This window comes from Festucalex cinctus, chromosome 10, assembly GCF_051991245.1.
Source record: "Festucalex cinctus isolate MCC-2025b chromosome 10, RoL_Fcin_1.0, whole genome shotgun sequence".
In the NCBI taxonomy this organism is placed as follows: domain Eukaryota; kingdom Metazoa; phylum Chordata; class Actinopteri; order Syngnathiformes; family Syngnathidae; genus Festucalex; species Festucalex cinctus.
Window position 1 is genome coordinate 12,216,453 of NC_135420.1, and position 17,483 is coordinate 12,233,935.

The following is a 17,483-nucleotide window of genomic DNA, read 5'->3' on the forward strand; positions in this document are numbered from 1 at the left end:
TTTTTTAGTTTTATTGGAGTAATTACAATAAAAGTAAAGTAACTTAATGCAGCAAATATTACAGGACTTGTCATGACTTGACTTGATCATGTCTTGTAAATGCTTGATGAACCTAAGAACAGAGTGGGCCTTGTGCGGTCCTCAGGCTCTGTTCACAGTATACAATTCACCACAATAACTTTAACTGTGCTGTAAACGACAACTTTATACATGGGAGATGATTTTATTAAATACTGTACATTTTGAGTTAACCACTGTTAATGATAAATTAAATGTATTTGGCAGGACACTGCAGTCCTTGCTTTTGATTTTTTTTTTTTCATATACATAGCAGCATTTTCTTACTTATTGTTGCAATACAGAAGTTATTACTAAATTTCTACGGATACAACTCGCGCATATGTCTTTTAACAGTTATCTTACTTACTTGTATTTGTTCTCAATTGCTTTATTTGTATTAATTAATTAATTGATAATACAAATAAATACATCCATCCATCCATTTTCTTGACCGCTTATTCCTCACAAGGGTCGCGGGGGGTGCTGGCGCCTATCTCAGCTGGCTCTGGGCAGTAGGCGGAGTCACCCTGGACTGGTTGCCAGCCAATCGCAGGGCAATACCAATAAATAAATAAATAAATAAATAAATTTTATAAAACCAGTTCATTTCTGTCCATTCTTTTCATTGGGTTTTTATGGTTTATTTTCTTCATTAAAAAAGATAACAAATATATAATTTTCCGGTACCCATAGTGGATTATTGATGACATTTCAATGAAACTGATGTAAGGTGTTTCACCGTGTTTTTCTTGCAGGATCACGGATGAATAATGAAATAGTTACTGGTGTGTTATTTTTGTTTATTTGTTACTTGACGCGTTTCAGCTGCCATAGCCGTGGTTACGTCTCTGGTGACGTCATCACGCTCCTTCAAGCCGTGGATGTTTGGTAGTTCGCGGTCTGTGGTTGTGAGTGGGGGTCAACGGGGGAGACTTTATGGTCTTGCTGCACAACACAGACCGAATAGAACACCGAAACACTCGACGTCTCACGACGGGAAATGGACAACAGTAAACGGACTGTGGTCGTTACAGGTGTGTCCATTCTTATTCATTTTTGCTTCCCTTTTATTGAGTCTCCCGGCAAGCTAGTCATCGGGTGCAAGTAGTGCAAAAGTTGGTTGGTTGATGACAGCTGCTCGAACGCTAATGGCGTCGGCCTGTTTCTGCTCCACTCGGCTGCCTTTGCAGGCAGCAGAAAAAGTAGCATTTGAAAACCACGGACCTGCGTGCTTATGGATTAGTGGAATTGCGTTTGGGCATGTTGTGCTACAATGCAAAACCAATTTGCAGGAGACTGGTCAAATGATTCGATCTGTCGTGATTAGGAAAGAAAAACAAAGTTTTTTTTTGGGGGGGGGGGGGGGTTGAGGGGGGGGGGAATGTACTTGCTATTATACAGCTATTCTGCAATGTGAACTACTAGTATTGTAGCATACGTGTATAAAACCGAAAAACGTGTCATTCAAGTTTCTGTTATTATGCTCGTCTCCACTCAACTTTTTTTTATGAAGCCCTTAAAAAAAGACAACAACAACAACCGCGGCTGGAACAAAGTGCTGTAGATAAAATCGACCGTATGCACAACAAGCGTATTACAACAACTACTATTATTATTCTACTACAAGTTACTAATCTGCAATACTACCTCATCTTCCACTAAAAGTATTGTGGTGAAGCTTCGAGAGAGAAAGGTGATTGAAATTTCTCCACTGACTGATGACCAGTATAAGGGCGTGCATGACATCACACGATGGCTGAAAGCTGGTTTGTATGTAAACAACTGCAGTTTTCGAGCTGCTGTTGATTTGTACGTTGAGAATAACACACGCATACAAGCAATGGTTAAAATCCCCTGTCTCTTTTAACCCTAGCTCTTACTTCATTTGACTATTTTATTCGCTGAAGCCACACCGGCTGCCAGCTGGTTACATGTTTGTGAAAGTCCAATAGCGCCGATATTCTTGCTAAATAAAATATGGCCAAAATGCTGTAATAGTGTAAACATTGAGCAAGCACAGGCAGTGAATGGCAACTCTTGCTAGCGTTATTTTTGCTACGAACAGCTCTGATTGGTCAATTGCCGGAGCGATACATTCTTGGCCTTGGCATAGGTTGCCTGGATATGAATAGTTTATTTTCACATGATGTGAAGTCTGCTGGGAAATGGTTATTTTGCCTCCAGTCATGCGCTGTGCATGGGTCCTGCCTCGCTTCACCCGCTTCTGTCTCTTCATTACGGATGTAACGATAAGCGCGATATCGTGATATTATAACTGCCACAATATCGTCGTCGTCATGTTCACGATATTGAAATGCAACACATGTTAAAAAAGTCGGGTTGATTTCCATTTGCGCAGTTCTAGCACCCGCTGGTGGCTAGTTTTATAGTGCAATTACATTTTTATGAGGGATGTTTTGGCGCTTCTATGTTTAAAATCTACACTAATTGTCAGATGAAGGGGAACGTAACATGCCTGTGAAACAAGTCAATATGTGGAGGAACTCAATGTGTGCATAGCATTAACAACATAACATAATAATAAAACAATAATAATAATAACAACATAACATTGATGTTATGTACAAAAGCACGATATTGTGCTTTTTTTTTTTTTTTTTTAGTATGAGCTCTTTTTTTTTTTTTTTACCAATATTGTGAGCTTTTTTAAATACCGCCAACCTCTCCACAATATCATGACAATTATCGTATCGTGAGCTTCATATGGTGATAATATCGTATCGTGACATTTGGATATCGTTACAGCCCTACTCTTCATCAAGTTTTCATTTTGTTTTGCCACCGGCATTACCAGCCTACCCCTAACCATAAGTCTCAGAGCAGGGTTATCAGGCACACTTCGCATCTTTTCAAATGCAGCAATCTTGTCATCTGTTTCTTTAAATGTAGAAAATACATCAACACAGACCGAATCCAACACATCACACGAGTATTAAGAGTCAAATGTAGAAAATATGGTGTCAAGTCTTCAATAAACACTTGAAACATAACAGCTTGTTTACAACTTCTGATTGTCTACAAGAAATTATTAATAAATAAATAAATAAATCTAGGTTAAGTCTAGGTTTGTTGGATGAAAACCTGTTTCAGTTGATGCTCAGTCTGTGTATTTTTTTTTTTATCGAGGCTTCGCGTCTCTGACACTTAAATCAAGCTTTGTTGCTATGCCACTGCTTTTCAACTCTCAAAAGTTTCACAGTGGAATTACACAAGAGCAGAACCAATTAAAACGTCTATCTATATTGCTTATCAATTGAGTATCAAGCACGTGTGATAGGACGTCATCATGTAAAATGTGAAGAGGAGGAGCACGGGCAGTGACTTGACTCCGTTTTTGAGACACAAAGGCATCCCAGCTGATGCTGGATATATAGGATGCCTGGGAACGGCGTTCTCACAATAGCTTGCCGGCTGGCAACTAGCGACCCCTTCGCTCTGCTCCTATTCAGCAGCTTGTCAGACAGACTGATCCTCCCTCCACCCAACCCCCAGGGACCCGCTGACCCTTGGAGTGACGGTGGAGGGGGTTTGGCTATAGATCCCAATATAAACAAGGCTGTATGAGCGGATAACTCGTCTGTCCCTGCTAGTTTTCCAGGTAATAGAAAAATTGATAGGTTGATAATCTAGGACTGTACAATTAATCGAAATTCAATTACAATTTAAATTATGACACTCCACAGTTACAAAATCAGCATAATCATTAAAAAATATATATATTAATACAAATGTTTGAGTTGTTTAAATGTATACATTTGCACTGTTATATATTTTGTTTTGTTTTTTTGTTTATTTTGTTTTTTACGTTTAAACATTTTCTTGTTTCATACAAAAAAATAAATGATAGTCCTACTGATCACTGCACATGCTGCACTCTAACTTCAAGTTTTTGTCAACATAAATAAATAAATAAATAAATAAATAAATAAATAAATAAAATTCTGTTTGGTCCAAACAGAACTTACATCATTATAGTCTTTCTCTGTCTTTTTTTTTTTTTTTTAATTGGTCTTAATATTTTTACATGCTTAAACATTTTCTTTTTTTTTCTTTTTTTTCTTTTTTTTACCAAAAAAATAAATTGTTTGAATAATCGTGATTTTTATTATTGCCAAAATAATCGTGATTATTAATTTTTCCATAATCAAGCAGCTCTAAGTAGATAGATGTATTAATAAACAGATACTTTTTCCATCCCCATTGTTAAATTAAATATGGATATGAATCGATGTGGACAAGGAGTGTGAAAGGGATAATTGACTCATTGAGTCATTTTCAGCAGTAAAACGTTAATATTTTGTCTATAATTAATGTGGTAACGTCATTATTTTTCATGTACAAGTAATACCTTTAAAAAGTAATTTTTCTACTTGCTGTCGACTGATGATGACATCACCTGTGCTGAGGAAGTAGGTAATAATGGCCAATCGTGGCTCAGTTTACTGACCAAACTCAGAAAACAGGTGAGCCATGATTGTTACCTACTTCCTCAGCACAGGTGATGTCATCATCAGTCGAGTAAACTAAGCTACAATCGTTAATTTAAACAAAAGTGTAGTCAGACTGAACTGGACATCATGTTACAAATACATTGGAACCTCGAAAGTTGTTTGAATTTCAAAACTGAAGTTCGCATAGGAAATAATAGACATTTTATTAAGGTCCATGCTAAAACTCTCAACATGATGAAACCTACATTAATGGAAAGAACCACTATATAACACAACTGAGTAAAACTAATTTACATGAGCCTCTGCTGGGTACTGTTAAGTGCTACTTCTGTTGTGATCACTGAACACCACATTCTCTTTTTGCCATCATTTGTACTCTTCTGTGGAAGACATAGACACAAACAGATACATGTGCTTAATGATTGCATTTCAGAAGAAACCAGACTAATTCAAAAATCTTGACACAATGAGAGAGGACAATATTTTGTATTCATACAGCTGAAGTAACAGTCAATATTTTGCAGGTTTTGGGCCATTCGGAGAGCACACAATCAATGCCAGCTGGGTCGCGGTACAGGTGAGTTTAACCATGTATGATTTACATGTTCAAAATGTACAGCGCCAGCCATCTATTTTCTGAACCAATTATTCCTCACAAGAAGAGGAAAAAGCAAATACATTCTTTGTTGGAGGTACATGTAATATTCATCAAAGCATAAGTTTGACCTTTTAAGGAGATGAAGGTTGTACTGTATCTTGTACACAATTGCATGATGCCTGCTTCACACTACACCGTAGTGCATTGGGGGTCCTGCTGGGGCTACTAACTGTGTATGTGTGGGGGTGGGGGGTGTATGTTGGTTGTCAGGGTGTCTAGACAAACTTGATAAGGATATTAAAGGCAAACAAAAGGCAGCTTTGTGGCTGGGTCACAGACATGGTCAAACGAGGCTTCTTTCGGGGCAGTGGGGTCAGTGTCCAGGGCTATTTGTCCTGCAAGCAGATGAGGGGAGGAGCTGCTGCTTTGCCTGTGAATTTGACACACATTTGTCTTGTCGTTTTTGCACGATTGCTTTTTAATATGTATATTTTTTTTTTTCATGAATTGGATAAGCGGTTCAGATAAATGGATGGCTGAGTGGACTATTTTTAAGTCATTTTGTCATATTGATTTCAGTTTTACTTAATGTCTTTAGTGACCAACACAATCACTTACTTATGTTAACTTTTATTGGTATTATTTATTAAATGTATATGAAGGTGCTCTTTGAATTACAATCATGACTTCTGAACGTTTGTGAATATGAACAAACGCTGACTGATGTCCATAAATGTCATAAAATGGTGTATTGCCTTTGCAAGTTTATACTGTATATTTAAGTCCATGGCACCGGTGGTTCCTGCGCCAACATAACAAGCAAACATGTTTACATCACCTGCAAATACTTGTTTACGGCATTTCTACAGGACCATGGATGTAAACAAAAATTTACACTACATTACAAAAGAATGTAGTAGGTGCACAATAGCAGGTTTTAATGCCAAATATTTCAAATAGTATTTTCCCACTGAATAATGTTTTTTTTTTTTTTTTTTTTTTTGTGTATATTCGTTGTCTTTTATCCATTTTTGTTTCTATACAAAATTTCTAGGGGACCATGGATATAAACAAAATTTTACATTACACTACATTACAATGAATGTACACAATAGCAGGTTTTAATGCCAAATATTTCAGATAGTATTTTCCCACTAAATAATGTTTTTTGTTTTTTTGTATATTACCGTATTTTCCGCACTATAAGGCGCACTGCATTATAAGGCGCACCTTCAATGAATGACATATTTTCAAACTTTTTCCATATATAAGGCGCGACAGTAGAGGCTGGCGTTACGTTATGCATCCATTAGATGGTGCTGCGCTAAAGGGAATGTCAACAAAACAGTCAGATAGGTCGGTCAAACTTTATTAATAGATTACAAACCAGCTTTCTGACAACTCCATTCACTCCCAAACGAATAAACAGTGTTTTATTATTTTCTCTAAGGTAAAGTATTAGGATTAGCTAGCGATCCAAGATGGCGGGATCTTCTGCGCATGCGCGTCACCGATTGTGCAGGGTCACCGATAGCGTCTTGACAGCGAGACCTGTTGCGGCTCAATACTGATCCATATATAAGGCACACTGGATTATAAGGCGCATGGTCAGCTTTTGAAAAAATTGAAGGCTTTTAGGTGCGCCTTATAGTGCGGAAAATACGGTAGTTGTCTTTTATCCATTTTTGTTTCTATACGCAGGGATCACACTCCTCAGCCTCCCTGGTAAGGTCTATTCGGGGGTGCTGGAGAGGAGGGTCCGTCGGGAGGTCGAATCTCGGATTCAGGAGGACCAGTGTGGTTTTCGTCCTGGCCGTGGAACAGTAGACCAGCTCTACACCCTCAGCAGGATCCTTGAGGGGGCGTGGGAGTTCGCTCAACCAGTCCACATGTGTTTTGTGGATTTGGAGAAGGCGTTCGACCGTGTCCCTCGGGGAGTCCTGTGGGGGGTGCTTCTGGAGTACGGGGTGCCGGGCCCCCTGATACGGGCTGTTCGGTCCCTGTACGACCGTTGCCAGAGTTTGGTCCGCATTGCCGGCAGTAAGTCGGATTCATTTCCGGTGAGGGTTGGACTCCGCCAAGGTTGCCCTTTGTCACCGATTCTGTTCATAACTTTTATGGACAGAATTTTTAGGCGCAGCCGAGGCGTTGAGGGGTTCCGGTTTGGTGGCCTCAGCATTGCATCTCTGCTCTTTGCAGATGATGTGGTGCTGTTGGCTTCATCAGGCCGGGGCCTCCAACTCACACTGGAGCGGTTCGCAGCCGAGTGTGAAGCGGCTGGGATGAGGATCAGCACCTCCAAATCCAAGACCATGGTGCTCAGTCGGAAAAGGGTGGAGTGTCGTCTTCGGGTCGGGGATGAGATCCTGCCCCAAGTGGAGGAGTTCAAGTATCTTGGGGTCTTGTTCACGAGTGAGGGTAGGATGGAGCGGGAGATCGACAGGCGGATCGGTGCAGCGTCTGCAGTGATACGGACTCTGTATCGGTCTGTCGTGGTGAAGAAAGAGCTGAGCCAAAAGGCAAAGCTCTCGATTTACCGGTCGATCTACGTTCCGACCCTCACCTATGGTCACGAGCTGTGGGTCGTGACCGAAAGAACGAGATCCCGGATACAAGCGACCGAAATGAGTTTCCTCCGCAGGGTTTCCGGGCTCTCCCTTAGAGATCGGGTGAGAAGCTCGGTCATCCGGGAGGGACTCAGAGTCGAGCCGCTGCTCCTCCGCGTTGAGAGGAGCCAGCTGAGGTGGCTCGGGCATCTGGTTCGGATGCCTCCTGGACGCCTCCCTGGGGAGGTGTTCCGGGCATGTCCCACCGGTGGGAGGCCCCGGGGACGACCCAGGACACGCTGGAGAGACTATGTCTCTTGGCTGGCCTGGGAACGCCTTGGGATCCCACCGGAGGAGCTGGTTGAAGTGGCTGGGGAGAGGGAAGTCTGGGTTTCCCTCCTGAAGCTGCTGCCCCCGCGACCCGACCCCGGATAAGCGGAAGAAGATGGATGGATGGATGGATGTTTCTATACAAAATTTCCAGAGGACCATGGATATAAACAAATTTTTACATTACACTACATTACAATGAATGTACACAATAGCAGGTTTTAATGCCAAATATTTCAAATAGTATTTTCCCACTGAATAATGGTATTTTTTGTAGTCTTTTATCCATTTATTTTTCCTGTATAAAATGTGTTTTATAAATAAATAAATGGTGCAACATTAAAGAAAAAAAATTGCCATTAATTTTATGTAATTTTAAGGAAAACTGTTATTGGTTTATATATTGCTATTAGGATATGAAATGAGTTGTATTAGGATCTAAAAATGTGTCTTTATCGCACACCATGCAGAATCATCTTTCATATTGTCATATCATATAAGGAGATAAATAGTGAAATCAGTGATATCATATATCATTTGAATGGTTTCAGTCCCTCTCCCAATGAGAATCGATAAGGAATCAGATTAATACACACTAAGCAATATCGATAAAGGGAACTGCAATTGCTAAAATTTCGTGTCATTTGCGGTTGTGGATAGAGAGCCCACACTAATCCATTATTTATAAAACTAAAAATTTTAAAATGTAATCAATTGATGGGGTTTAACACTCAAAATAATGTTTAAAATGTTAACAGTTAATATACAAATTAAATAATAAAAAAAAAAAAAGGAAAGTGAGTATAAATTAAGAGGAACAGATTTTTCTCCAAAACAACATATAGAACAAAACAAAAAGAACAATGTATTTTACTTTTCAAGTCACGGTGTCCGCATATGGAAAAATCTGGATCGTAAAACAAAATCATCTCCGTCTATCTGTATTTTTAAAAAACTTGACAAAAGCTCAATTACTAGAAAAATACATAGAGCACAAGGACATGCTGCTGAATTATTTTATAGGATTGTTATAATGAAAGCGTCTTGACCGCTTGCTGTCATTTATTCTGTTGATTATTTGTTGTTGTTGATGTTGTTGTTGTTGATCAGGGGCAGATAACATAAATTTTACTTCTTTCTGTCCCTTTTCATTTCTATTTTTTAATGGAATGAAATAAAATTCCCATCACTAGTCTAATAGTGCGTACGCCGCTTCTTGCCAAAAGTCAGCTGAACTCAGCTCCAACTCACTGACGGCCATGTTAATGACGAGCGGTAAAGAAAATGGATGATGTGCCTGGGGGCCAAGCATGTGAAGTACCTTTTTGTGTCCTGACAGGAGCTGAAGAAGCTTGGCCTCGGCACTGAAGTGGACTTGCAGGTCTACGAGGTTCCTGTAGAGTACCAAACAGTGCAGAGTTTAGTTCCGTCACTATGGAAGAAGTACCATCCAATGGTAAGTGAGAGAACGTTTCAAACACTGAAATTGAAACTGTTGTCAAGTGAAGCTGGATTTGTCTGCAGTGCTGACTCAGCACAGAAGTAGCAAAAAAATGTCATTTCCTGTTTTTTCCTGGCTCAAATCGAGGCAGCGGTGGTACCATCCTGACTATTGGCAACTACCGATACCAGGTATCGATATCGATGCCAATACCAGTCTGATTTTAAGGTATCGGTACTCGCGGTGGTGACCGATACCATTATGGTCGCCCACCTGCAGCCATTTTACGATCAGGAACTAGAAATGAGAAATTATATGAATACAATGTTGCCATTAATTTCATGCAATGTTAAATGCAAAGGGTTTTGCATTTAACATGGTGCAGTAGTTATTGATTTTGCACCATTTTTTTCTGTAAAGCATATAGTATAATATACACTATCCGGTCTTCTTTTTTTTCTATGTTCCAGCTGGTTGTTCATGTCGGAGTATCAGGCATGGCCACCACTGTCACATTAGAGAAGTGTGGCAGAAATCACGGCTACAAGGGCTTGGACAACAGCAGCTTCTGTCCTGATTCACAGTGTTGCATTGTGGGGGGCCCAGACTGTATCGACTCGGTTATTGACATGGAATCGGTCTGCAAGAGGGTGACTGCCTCCGGACTGGGAGTTGCTGTGACTGTCTCGAAAGATGCTGGAAGGTATTTTTTAGTTTAGGTTGCTTGAGTTAAACAGGAATTAGAGATGTCAAAATTAAGCGATTAATCAGCAAGTAATCAACAACTATTTTAATAATCGAGTCATCTTTTGGAGCCATTTATTAATTTAAAATTGTCCAAATCCTCTGATTTCACCATATCAACAGTAATTGTTCACTTGAATGGGTGGCCTCTGACAGAAAGTAATATATATACAATGTTACACCCAGTACTGTTTGGACAGTGACACCATTTTCATAATTTTGCCTATAAACACCACCATGATAGATTTAAATTTTGACAATCTTAGGAGATTAAATTTCACAAAACTTGCCATTTACTGTTAAAGTACTGTACTGTGTTTTTATACAGTGTGCATGCTGTACCCCAACTTCCAGGAGCTAAAAAAATTTAGATAGTAAGAAATCCATTTGTAAAATAATTTAAAAAAAAAAAAAAAAAAAAAAAAAAAAAAAAGAACTTCAGGCACTAATTATCGGAACAATCCAAAAAGTAAAAATACATACTTTGCAGTATAGTCTAATGGATAAAAATTTCCATTCAAGGGTGGCACAAAACTGCTAAACAGCAAATCAACATTAAAGTGACAGTGTGTAATCTTTAGCGCCATTTATGGTGAAGGCATTCAATTTAAAAATACACTATCAATTTCAATATTATGCATAAAACTGTGTTGTATTACATAAATGTAATTTTATTCATATATTCGAAGGTCTAGTAATCACTAATTATATGACGTGGCTGGAGCCTAACCTTGTTTTGCTGCCTCTTCCTGCTATGGATGCCCAAAGGATTTTGCGAACGTAGGTAGCCCTAGTGGGGTTTGCAGCTAGTGTCGGACCCAATGGGTCGACCGCTGCTTACCTTCCACAGCTGTGGCCCACAGGTGGTCGTTGCTGAGTACCGTGATTTGGGCTTACTAACTTCTCCCGCTAGCCACTGTTGTTAAGCCACTCCCAGCCTATGGCTCCGACTAACTCCCCCTAGCCACTCTTGTACTCTGGCTAAATTTGGCTGAACACCGGCTGCCAAGGTGCTGTCGCTTTCCGAGATGTTTGTTCGCTCACGCAAAATAAGAATAGACCCTCCTAGCTGACGTCACTGCTTAGTTCCTGCGCCGCCTCCCGGAGGGCAAGCCTTCCATAACAAATGAATGTAGAGAGCTTGATTTTCGGCAGGCGTTAAAAGATGGGAAATATGTTAAGTGTCACAAAAAACGGCCCGAGTAAGACAATACATTATTGTGACTCTTTGAATCTAGCCGTTTGGAGCCGCTAGCTACAGAAAAATGGAGTTGGTTGGAGAGCAAAGTGAAAGTGGAAGCTTAAGGTATGTTGTTTTTGGTTGAAACAGTACATCAATCACTACTTTCATGGTATAAATTGTCATTCATGAAATTGTTTGTGTCCGGATAGCGGACCGAGACCCACTTTTTGAGGTGGTCTCGGTCTTCCAAACGCACTCGGCGCAGTTCGCTTTGCAGTCTGAATACAAACCACGGCTGATCCGCTCCAACTGCTGGACATATGCACCTTTTGGGCTAAACAAGCCACGGTAGTCAAGTATCGCGGGGGGGAAATTTTGCCCAGTAGTGAATATTGTGCTAAATTCATTCATAATCATCCGTATTCTGTTTAGCCACGCTGCTGTCAGCATGTTGTGGTGGGGGCGGGGTAAGCGGAGCGCAACTGCTCCTCCGTTTACTGCACACAATCGACGACGTGTTCCAAAATTAGAAACAGCGTGGCGGAACCTCCGTTGAATGAGCTGCCCTTGACGCTCGCGTATATCTTGCATCTAATAACGCAACAAATACTGTATGCAGCACGTCGGAATTTCTCGTTTTCCGCTATTTCCGGGTTTCGAACGCGTACAGCCCTCGTCATTTTTGTCCAATGGGAGCACAGATCGACACGTGGGTCGACGTGATTACGGAATATAGTCCACTTACAAAAAGTACAGTGTGAATATGAACCGCACTAAACTAAAAAAAAAAATAAAGTCCGCTTTTGGTCCGGACCAAACAAGCGGACTAAAGGACTTTTCTGGTCTGAATACGCCCCAAATTAAAGTGTTGTGATAATCTTGTTAAATCATTAACTTTTTGTTCAAAATTAATTGAATGCTTATGTAAAAAAAAAGAAAAGAAAAAAAGGTGTGAATGATTGTTTCACTAAAGATACTATGGCACATTCATCACGTCTGCCTGGAATTTACAATCAGAGGTTAATGTTATGACCCACTGTATATGAAAAAGAGAAAAACTACCCGATATAAAATGTTCTGAGCATATCTTCGTACTTTTTGTGGGTGCAAAGCAGTTGCGTCGTAGTTTCACGCTAGCCACCATTATTGTCTTTCACGCCTCACTGTCTTCCGCCAGCCTTAGAATCACTGCCGGCAGCCGAAAAAATGATCTCATCCCTCTTTGAGCCATTAGAGCATCCGTAGGCCACGCACATTGTCCACCATAGCATTGGTCGCTGATTTATCAACTGTTTGACCGATTTTCTTGATCACACTGATTGTTTTCTAATTCACTCGCATTGACGCCCTGCCCTCCACCGCAAGGGACGCACTTAAACGTAACGTCACGCTAGAAGGGTCAATTGGTGGTAGACGTGCAAAGTGTGGTCTCTGAGCTACTAACGTAGTACGTGTTTTGAAAGGCCCTATCTTTTGCTGTAACCTATGATATAGCGACATCTAGTGGTCTCTTATTACACACTTAACTCACTGAGCCATATTCAGCAGTAAAAAGTTAATATTTTGTCTATAATTAATTTGGTGACTTCATTATTTTTCATTTTCAATTAATACCTTTAAAAAGTAATTTTTCCACTTGTTGTCGACCGATGATGACATCACCTGTGCTGAGGAAGTTGCTAACGACCAATCATCACCACGGACGCTAAAAATGGCGACCACGCCACCTCTCATTTTGTTTCTCAGAGCCACAAGCTTTGCTCACTTGATGTTTCTTTTAGGTATCTGTGTGACTTCACCTATTACACATCCCTGTACATGAGCCACGGTCGCTCGGCTTTCATTCACGTGCCGCCTCTCGGGAAGCCGTACAGCGGCGAAGACCTGGGCCGTGCGCTGCAAGCCATTGTCCAGGAGATGCTGGAACTTCTGGGTGACGCCAAGGAGAAGATTCACTGCCAGCAACACTTCCACTAAGTGACCTCTCGATGCCAGCCAGCCTCTCCAGCCACGCAAGACAAATTGCACTCAACCACAAGTAGCCAAGTTCTTTCTTTTTCTTAACCCGTCGGATATCATGAAAGCTTTAGTGTGTAGGAGCTTTTCACTGTCTGTCTTTGCTTGAATTTCCCATTTTGCCCCTCACTAATGGAGAAACGATACGATATATTGTCCCACAAACTTATTTCGATGTGTGAATATATTTAGTTTACCTCCAAAGCACAGGAAGCTTTGTGGTTTACATAAACTGTACTTGTTGCTACTGAGTGTAGCAGATTCTACACAGCATTACTCCAAATGTGGCTACTAGTATTGCACCTTATAGTGTTAGGGTTACTGACATGATAACGGAAGTCACATTTGGAAGCCTTAAATGGGGGTGAATTTAGAATTTTTCATCCTTACATTTCAGGATTTTTGCCTTATTCATACGTTACCAAAGCTTCCAGGTTACTTCTGTTTGATATATATATTTTTTTTTCATTTTTAATACATAAATCAACACAGTTCATCATATTATCAGTGCTTATACGTGATTAAATAAGTATATTCATGTAGAAAGTAGAACCCCTTAGCATAACACATGCTGTTCCTTTCATATATGCTCTCCATCTTCTCTTAAGTCTATCTGTGCTATTTTACATTTGATGTTGAATTGTTTCTGGACTCATTTTTCTTTATAAGAAGTTGTGAATTTACCTTCTTTTACAAAGGTGATTTAAAATTGGGAACGGGTTGGTTCCAGCTCACATTCCCTCAGTTTGTGGCCCATTTCTGACCAGTAGCCAATTATTCAGCCCCCTGAGATCTGATCAAAGGGTTTGCAATATGACATTAATAGTAGGGATGTAACGATAACGGCAATGTCGCGATAGTAAAACTGCCACAATATATCGTCCTCGTCGTTACATTATTTCACGATATTAAAAGCAGAACATCTGTTTAAAAAAAAAAAAGTCAGGTTGATATACATTTGTGCAGTTCTAGCACCCTCTGGTGGCTAGTTTTTTAGTGCAGTTTAATTTTCATAGGGCATGTTTTCGCCCTTCATTGTTTACAATCCACGCTAGTGGTCAGATGAAGGGGCACCTCATATGCTTGTGAAGCGAGTCAATATGTGGAGGAACGCAATGTGTACTTGCATTAGCAAGTAAGTGCCTCAATATGAAGTGTTATTAGAGATAGGTTGTTTATTGTGACCTTCATATCGTGATATCGTATCATGATGTTTGGATATTGTTACATCCCTAGTTAACAGATCTCCTCCTGTTTTGTTTGTTTGTTTACTAGGCTGCACAATTTTATTTAATTTTTTTGAAAAAGTGTGTTCTGTTTGATGTAAAACCAATAGAGACCGTATGTGGCACGGTGAGATAGTGGTGAGCACATCAGCATGACGGTTCCGAGGGTGGAGCTTTGAACCCGGGATCCGCCTTCATTGAAGACTCTAAATTGAAGATGAGTGCGAATGGTTGCTTGTCTATGTGCCCTGTGATTGGCTGGCACCCAGTTTAGGGTGTACCCTTCTTCTTGTCCATTGTTGAGTGGGATATGTTTCAGCTCACCTGTGACCATGGATGAGTGGTATAGCAAATGAATGGCTGTCGAAAATATGTGGGTTATAGTTCTCAGACACAAAGAAAATTGCAACGATTCACATTGAAACAATTCAATGACTGGATGTTGAATCAAGACCTCAAATGAAATGTGCAGGAAAGGAACTCAATCGATTTCCTTTTCTTCTTCTTTCATCATTCTGGAAAATAATTGGCAATGCCTTTTTTTTTTTCTTCTACTGTACAATGTTTTTCCCTTCCCCCAAATTGTGCAGCCTACAACCATTTTCCTTGTTTAAAACTGTCAAAGGTCATTAATAGCTGCTCAACTTACATAACAATCCATGTGACATTGTGTCAAGTCAGATTTGGGCCAGAAAAATTACGGTTTCTGTAGCACTTTCTTGTTTTCCAATTTTAGCTGATTGCTATTCAATATGTTGCTCAACATAAGGGAGTACACCCCAACATATTTACCACAGAAAACCTTGAGTTTCTTCTCAGAATCAATATTTACTATGGCATACTATAATGTAAAATTGGAAAAATAAATTAAAGATAAAATACACAAGAGTTTAATCAAGGGATAGTCTAATCATCATCAACATTCTGACATTTGTTTGTGTTGACTCTGAGAAATTGACTAAAAAAAAGATTACTTTTCAAGGGGTGTACTCAATTATATTAAGTACCGTATGTAGCTTTACAGACAAAACATCCGTTGGTAAAAGTGTTTGCCATTAATGTTGTATTTTTGAGTTCTTTTGCTCAGTAACATTAACAAATGTAGCAAATCCCCTTAGTCATAGTTGGTGCCACTTCCAGGTTTAAATGTGATTTTCTATGGCTTTTTTTTTTTAAGTTGTCTTTTTGATCATGTACATCAACCTTTCCCTGACATTAGTGGTTCATCGATATGACATAAAATATGAATTTCGAACAGAGTTGTAGTTGTGTATACTTGTAGTTTCTCCAAAGTGAACGCCCCAAATTGATGTTTGTGGAAAAGCTGAAGCTTTTGGAGTCAATTGTTTTAGCTAGAAAACTAATTCATTTTGTGTTGCAGCTTATACAATGCCTTTGGAAAGTGTTCATACTGCTTGAACTTTTTCACGTTTTGTGACCTTACAATCACAAACTCCAGTGTATTTTATTGCAATTTTGTGTGATAGACCAACACAAGTAGCAATTAATTGTGAAGTGGAATGAAAATGATATGAGATTGAAAATTCTCAGTGTACTGTAAATAATGTAAATCTGTGCGGTGTGCATTTGTATTCAGAGCCCTGCACACTGCATACAAAGTGCTATACATGAGGAAAAAGTAGTCATGCTGTAACAAAGAAAGTTAAAATAGCAAATTTATAACAAAAAAACTAAACACAAAAAAATGCTAAAACAATGCCGAGTCAAAATCCATAGAATAAAAATGTTTTAAGGCGAGTTTTAACATTAGAGTGGGCTTGCCTGACCTTTACTCAAAAAATAAATAAACACAATGAAGTTTGTGGTTGTTAAGGTGGCAAAATGTGGAAAAATTTCAAGGGGTAAAAGTACTTTTTCAAGGCACTGTACATATGTATCATGCCTTCCAGTTCCAATTAACATGAGTAATTGAATTTCTTACTTGTCATGAAGTAGCAACCAATAACCTGAAGCTAAACTTGTACAATGCTTTAACACATTTATTAAACCACAACCCACTAGTGTATGGTTTATGGCACAGATGTCATAAATTAACATCGCCAGTCATGACCAAAATCACATTATATGTTTCTGTAAACCAATGTGTGGAAAATAAAACTAGTGAATATTTTTGTGCTAAAATAAAATTAAAATTATCAAAAAAGTACAGTACATTATAGTACATTATTTCTTGATTAGGATGTGAAACTATAATATATTTCCAGTTTCATTCTATTCAAAATTCCTTATTCCTCTTCAAAGTAGTAACATGTTATGTTCTCGTTTTTATATCAGGTGGTCTCATACATGTGTTAAGCACTGTACATGTAACATATTTGTCTGTCAAATGTTCATTCTAATTGTTCATTAGGCAAGTTTTCAGAGTTGGTAGGTGCTAATGTTTAACGGAGTGTAGCTTTGTGAGCGCAAGTATGTGAATGGGTTGCGCTGCGCCTAAAAGCTGTTCTCAAATGTATAGCTAGTTTGTTTCATGTGACTTCTAGCCCCTTTAACTCCTGTGCCTTGCTGTTATTTATTTTTGTTTGGATAAGGCCTTAAATGTTGGGTGGCCGGTCAGTTCAAAGATATATTCCAGGCAAATGTGTGGCTACCTCAAACCTATTTTTTAATCTCAATGTGGGCGCAACATTATGACTGTGAGTTATTGTAAGTACTGTACCTCTGTAAGGGAACGTCCCGTGAAAGGCCTGTTCTCTGATTCTGACATTATCAAAGCACTGTTACAATAAGTAAGATTGGCTTTATAAGTGGAAAGGCTTTGAAATAAAGATAACTGAGATGGTAAAAATATAAATGTGTGTCACAATTTATTTGAAAAAACAAAACAAAAAACATTTTGCGACTGT

General features: G+C 39.3%; 1 protein-coding gene across 1 annotated transcript; it reads left to right on the forward strand.

Annotated features, from left to right (window-relative positions):
* The first annotated feature begins 792 nt into the window (after positions 1-792).
* On the forward strand, positions 793-17,431 carry LOC144027701 (pyroglutamyl-peptidase 1-like). The gene is made up of 5 exons (XM_077535471.1): positions 793-1,094; positions 5,057-5,109; positions 9,346-9,462; positions 9,918-10,150; positions 13,156-17,431. Exons 1-5 carry the CDS (start codon positions 1,061-1,063, stop codon positions 13,349-13,351), a joined length of 633 nt encoding a protein of 210 aa, XP_077391597.1. The 5' UTR covers positions 793-1,060; the 3' UTR covers positions 13,352-17,431.
* The last annotated feature ends 52 nt before the right edge of the window (positions 17,432-17,483 follow it).

Coding starts and splice junctions, on each gene's coding strand:
- LOC144027701 (XM_077535471.1), top strand. CDS start 1,061: ATGGACAACAGTAAACGGACTGTGGTCGTTACAG. Junction 5,110..9,345: donor CCAGCTGGGTCGCGGTACAG/GTGAGTTTAACC, acceptor GTGTCCTGACAG/GAGCTGAAGAAGCTTGGCCT. Junction 9,463..9,917: donor GGAAGAAGTACCATCCAATG/GTAAGTGAGAGA, acceptor TCTATGTTCCAG/CTGGTTGTTCATGTCGGAGT.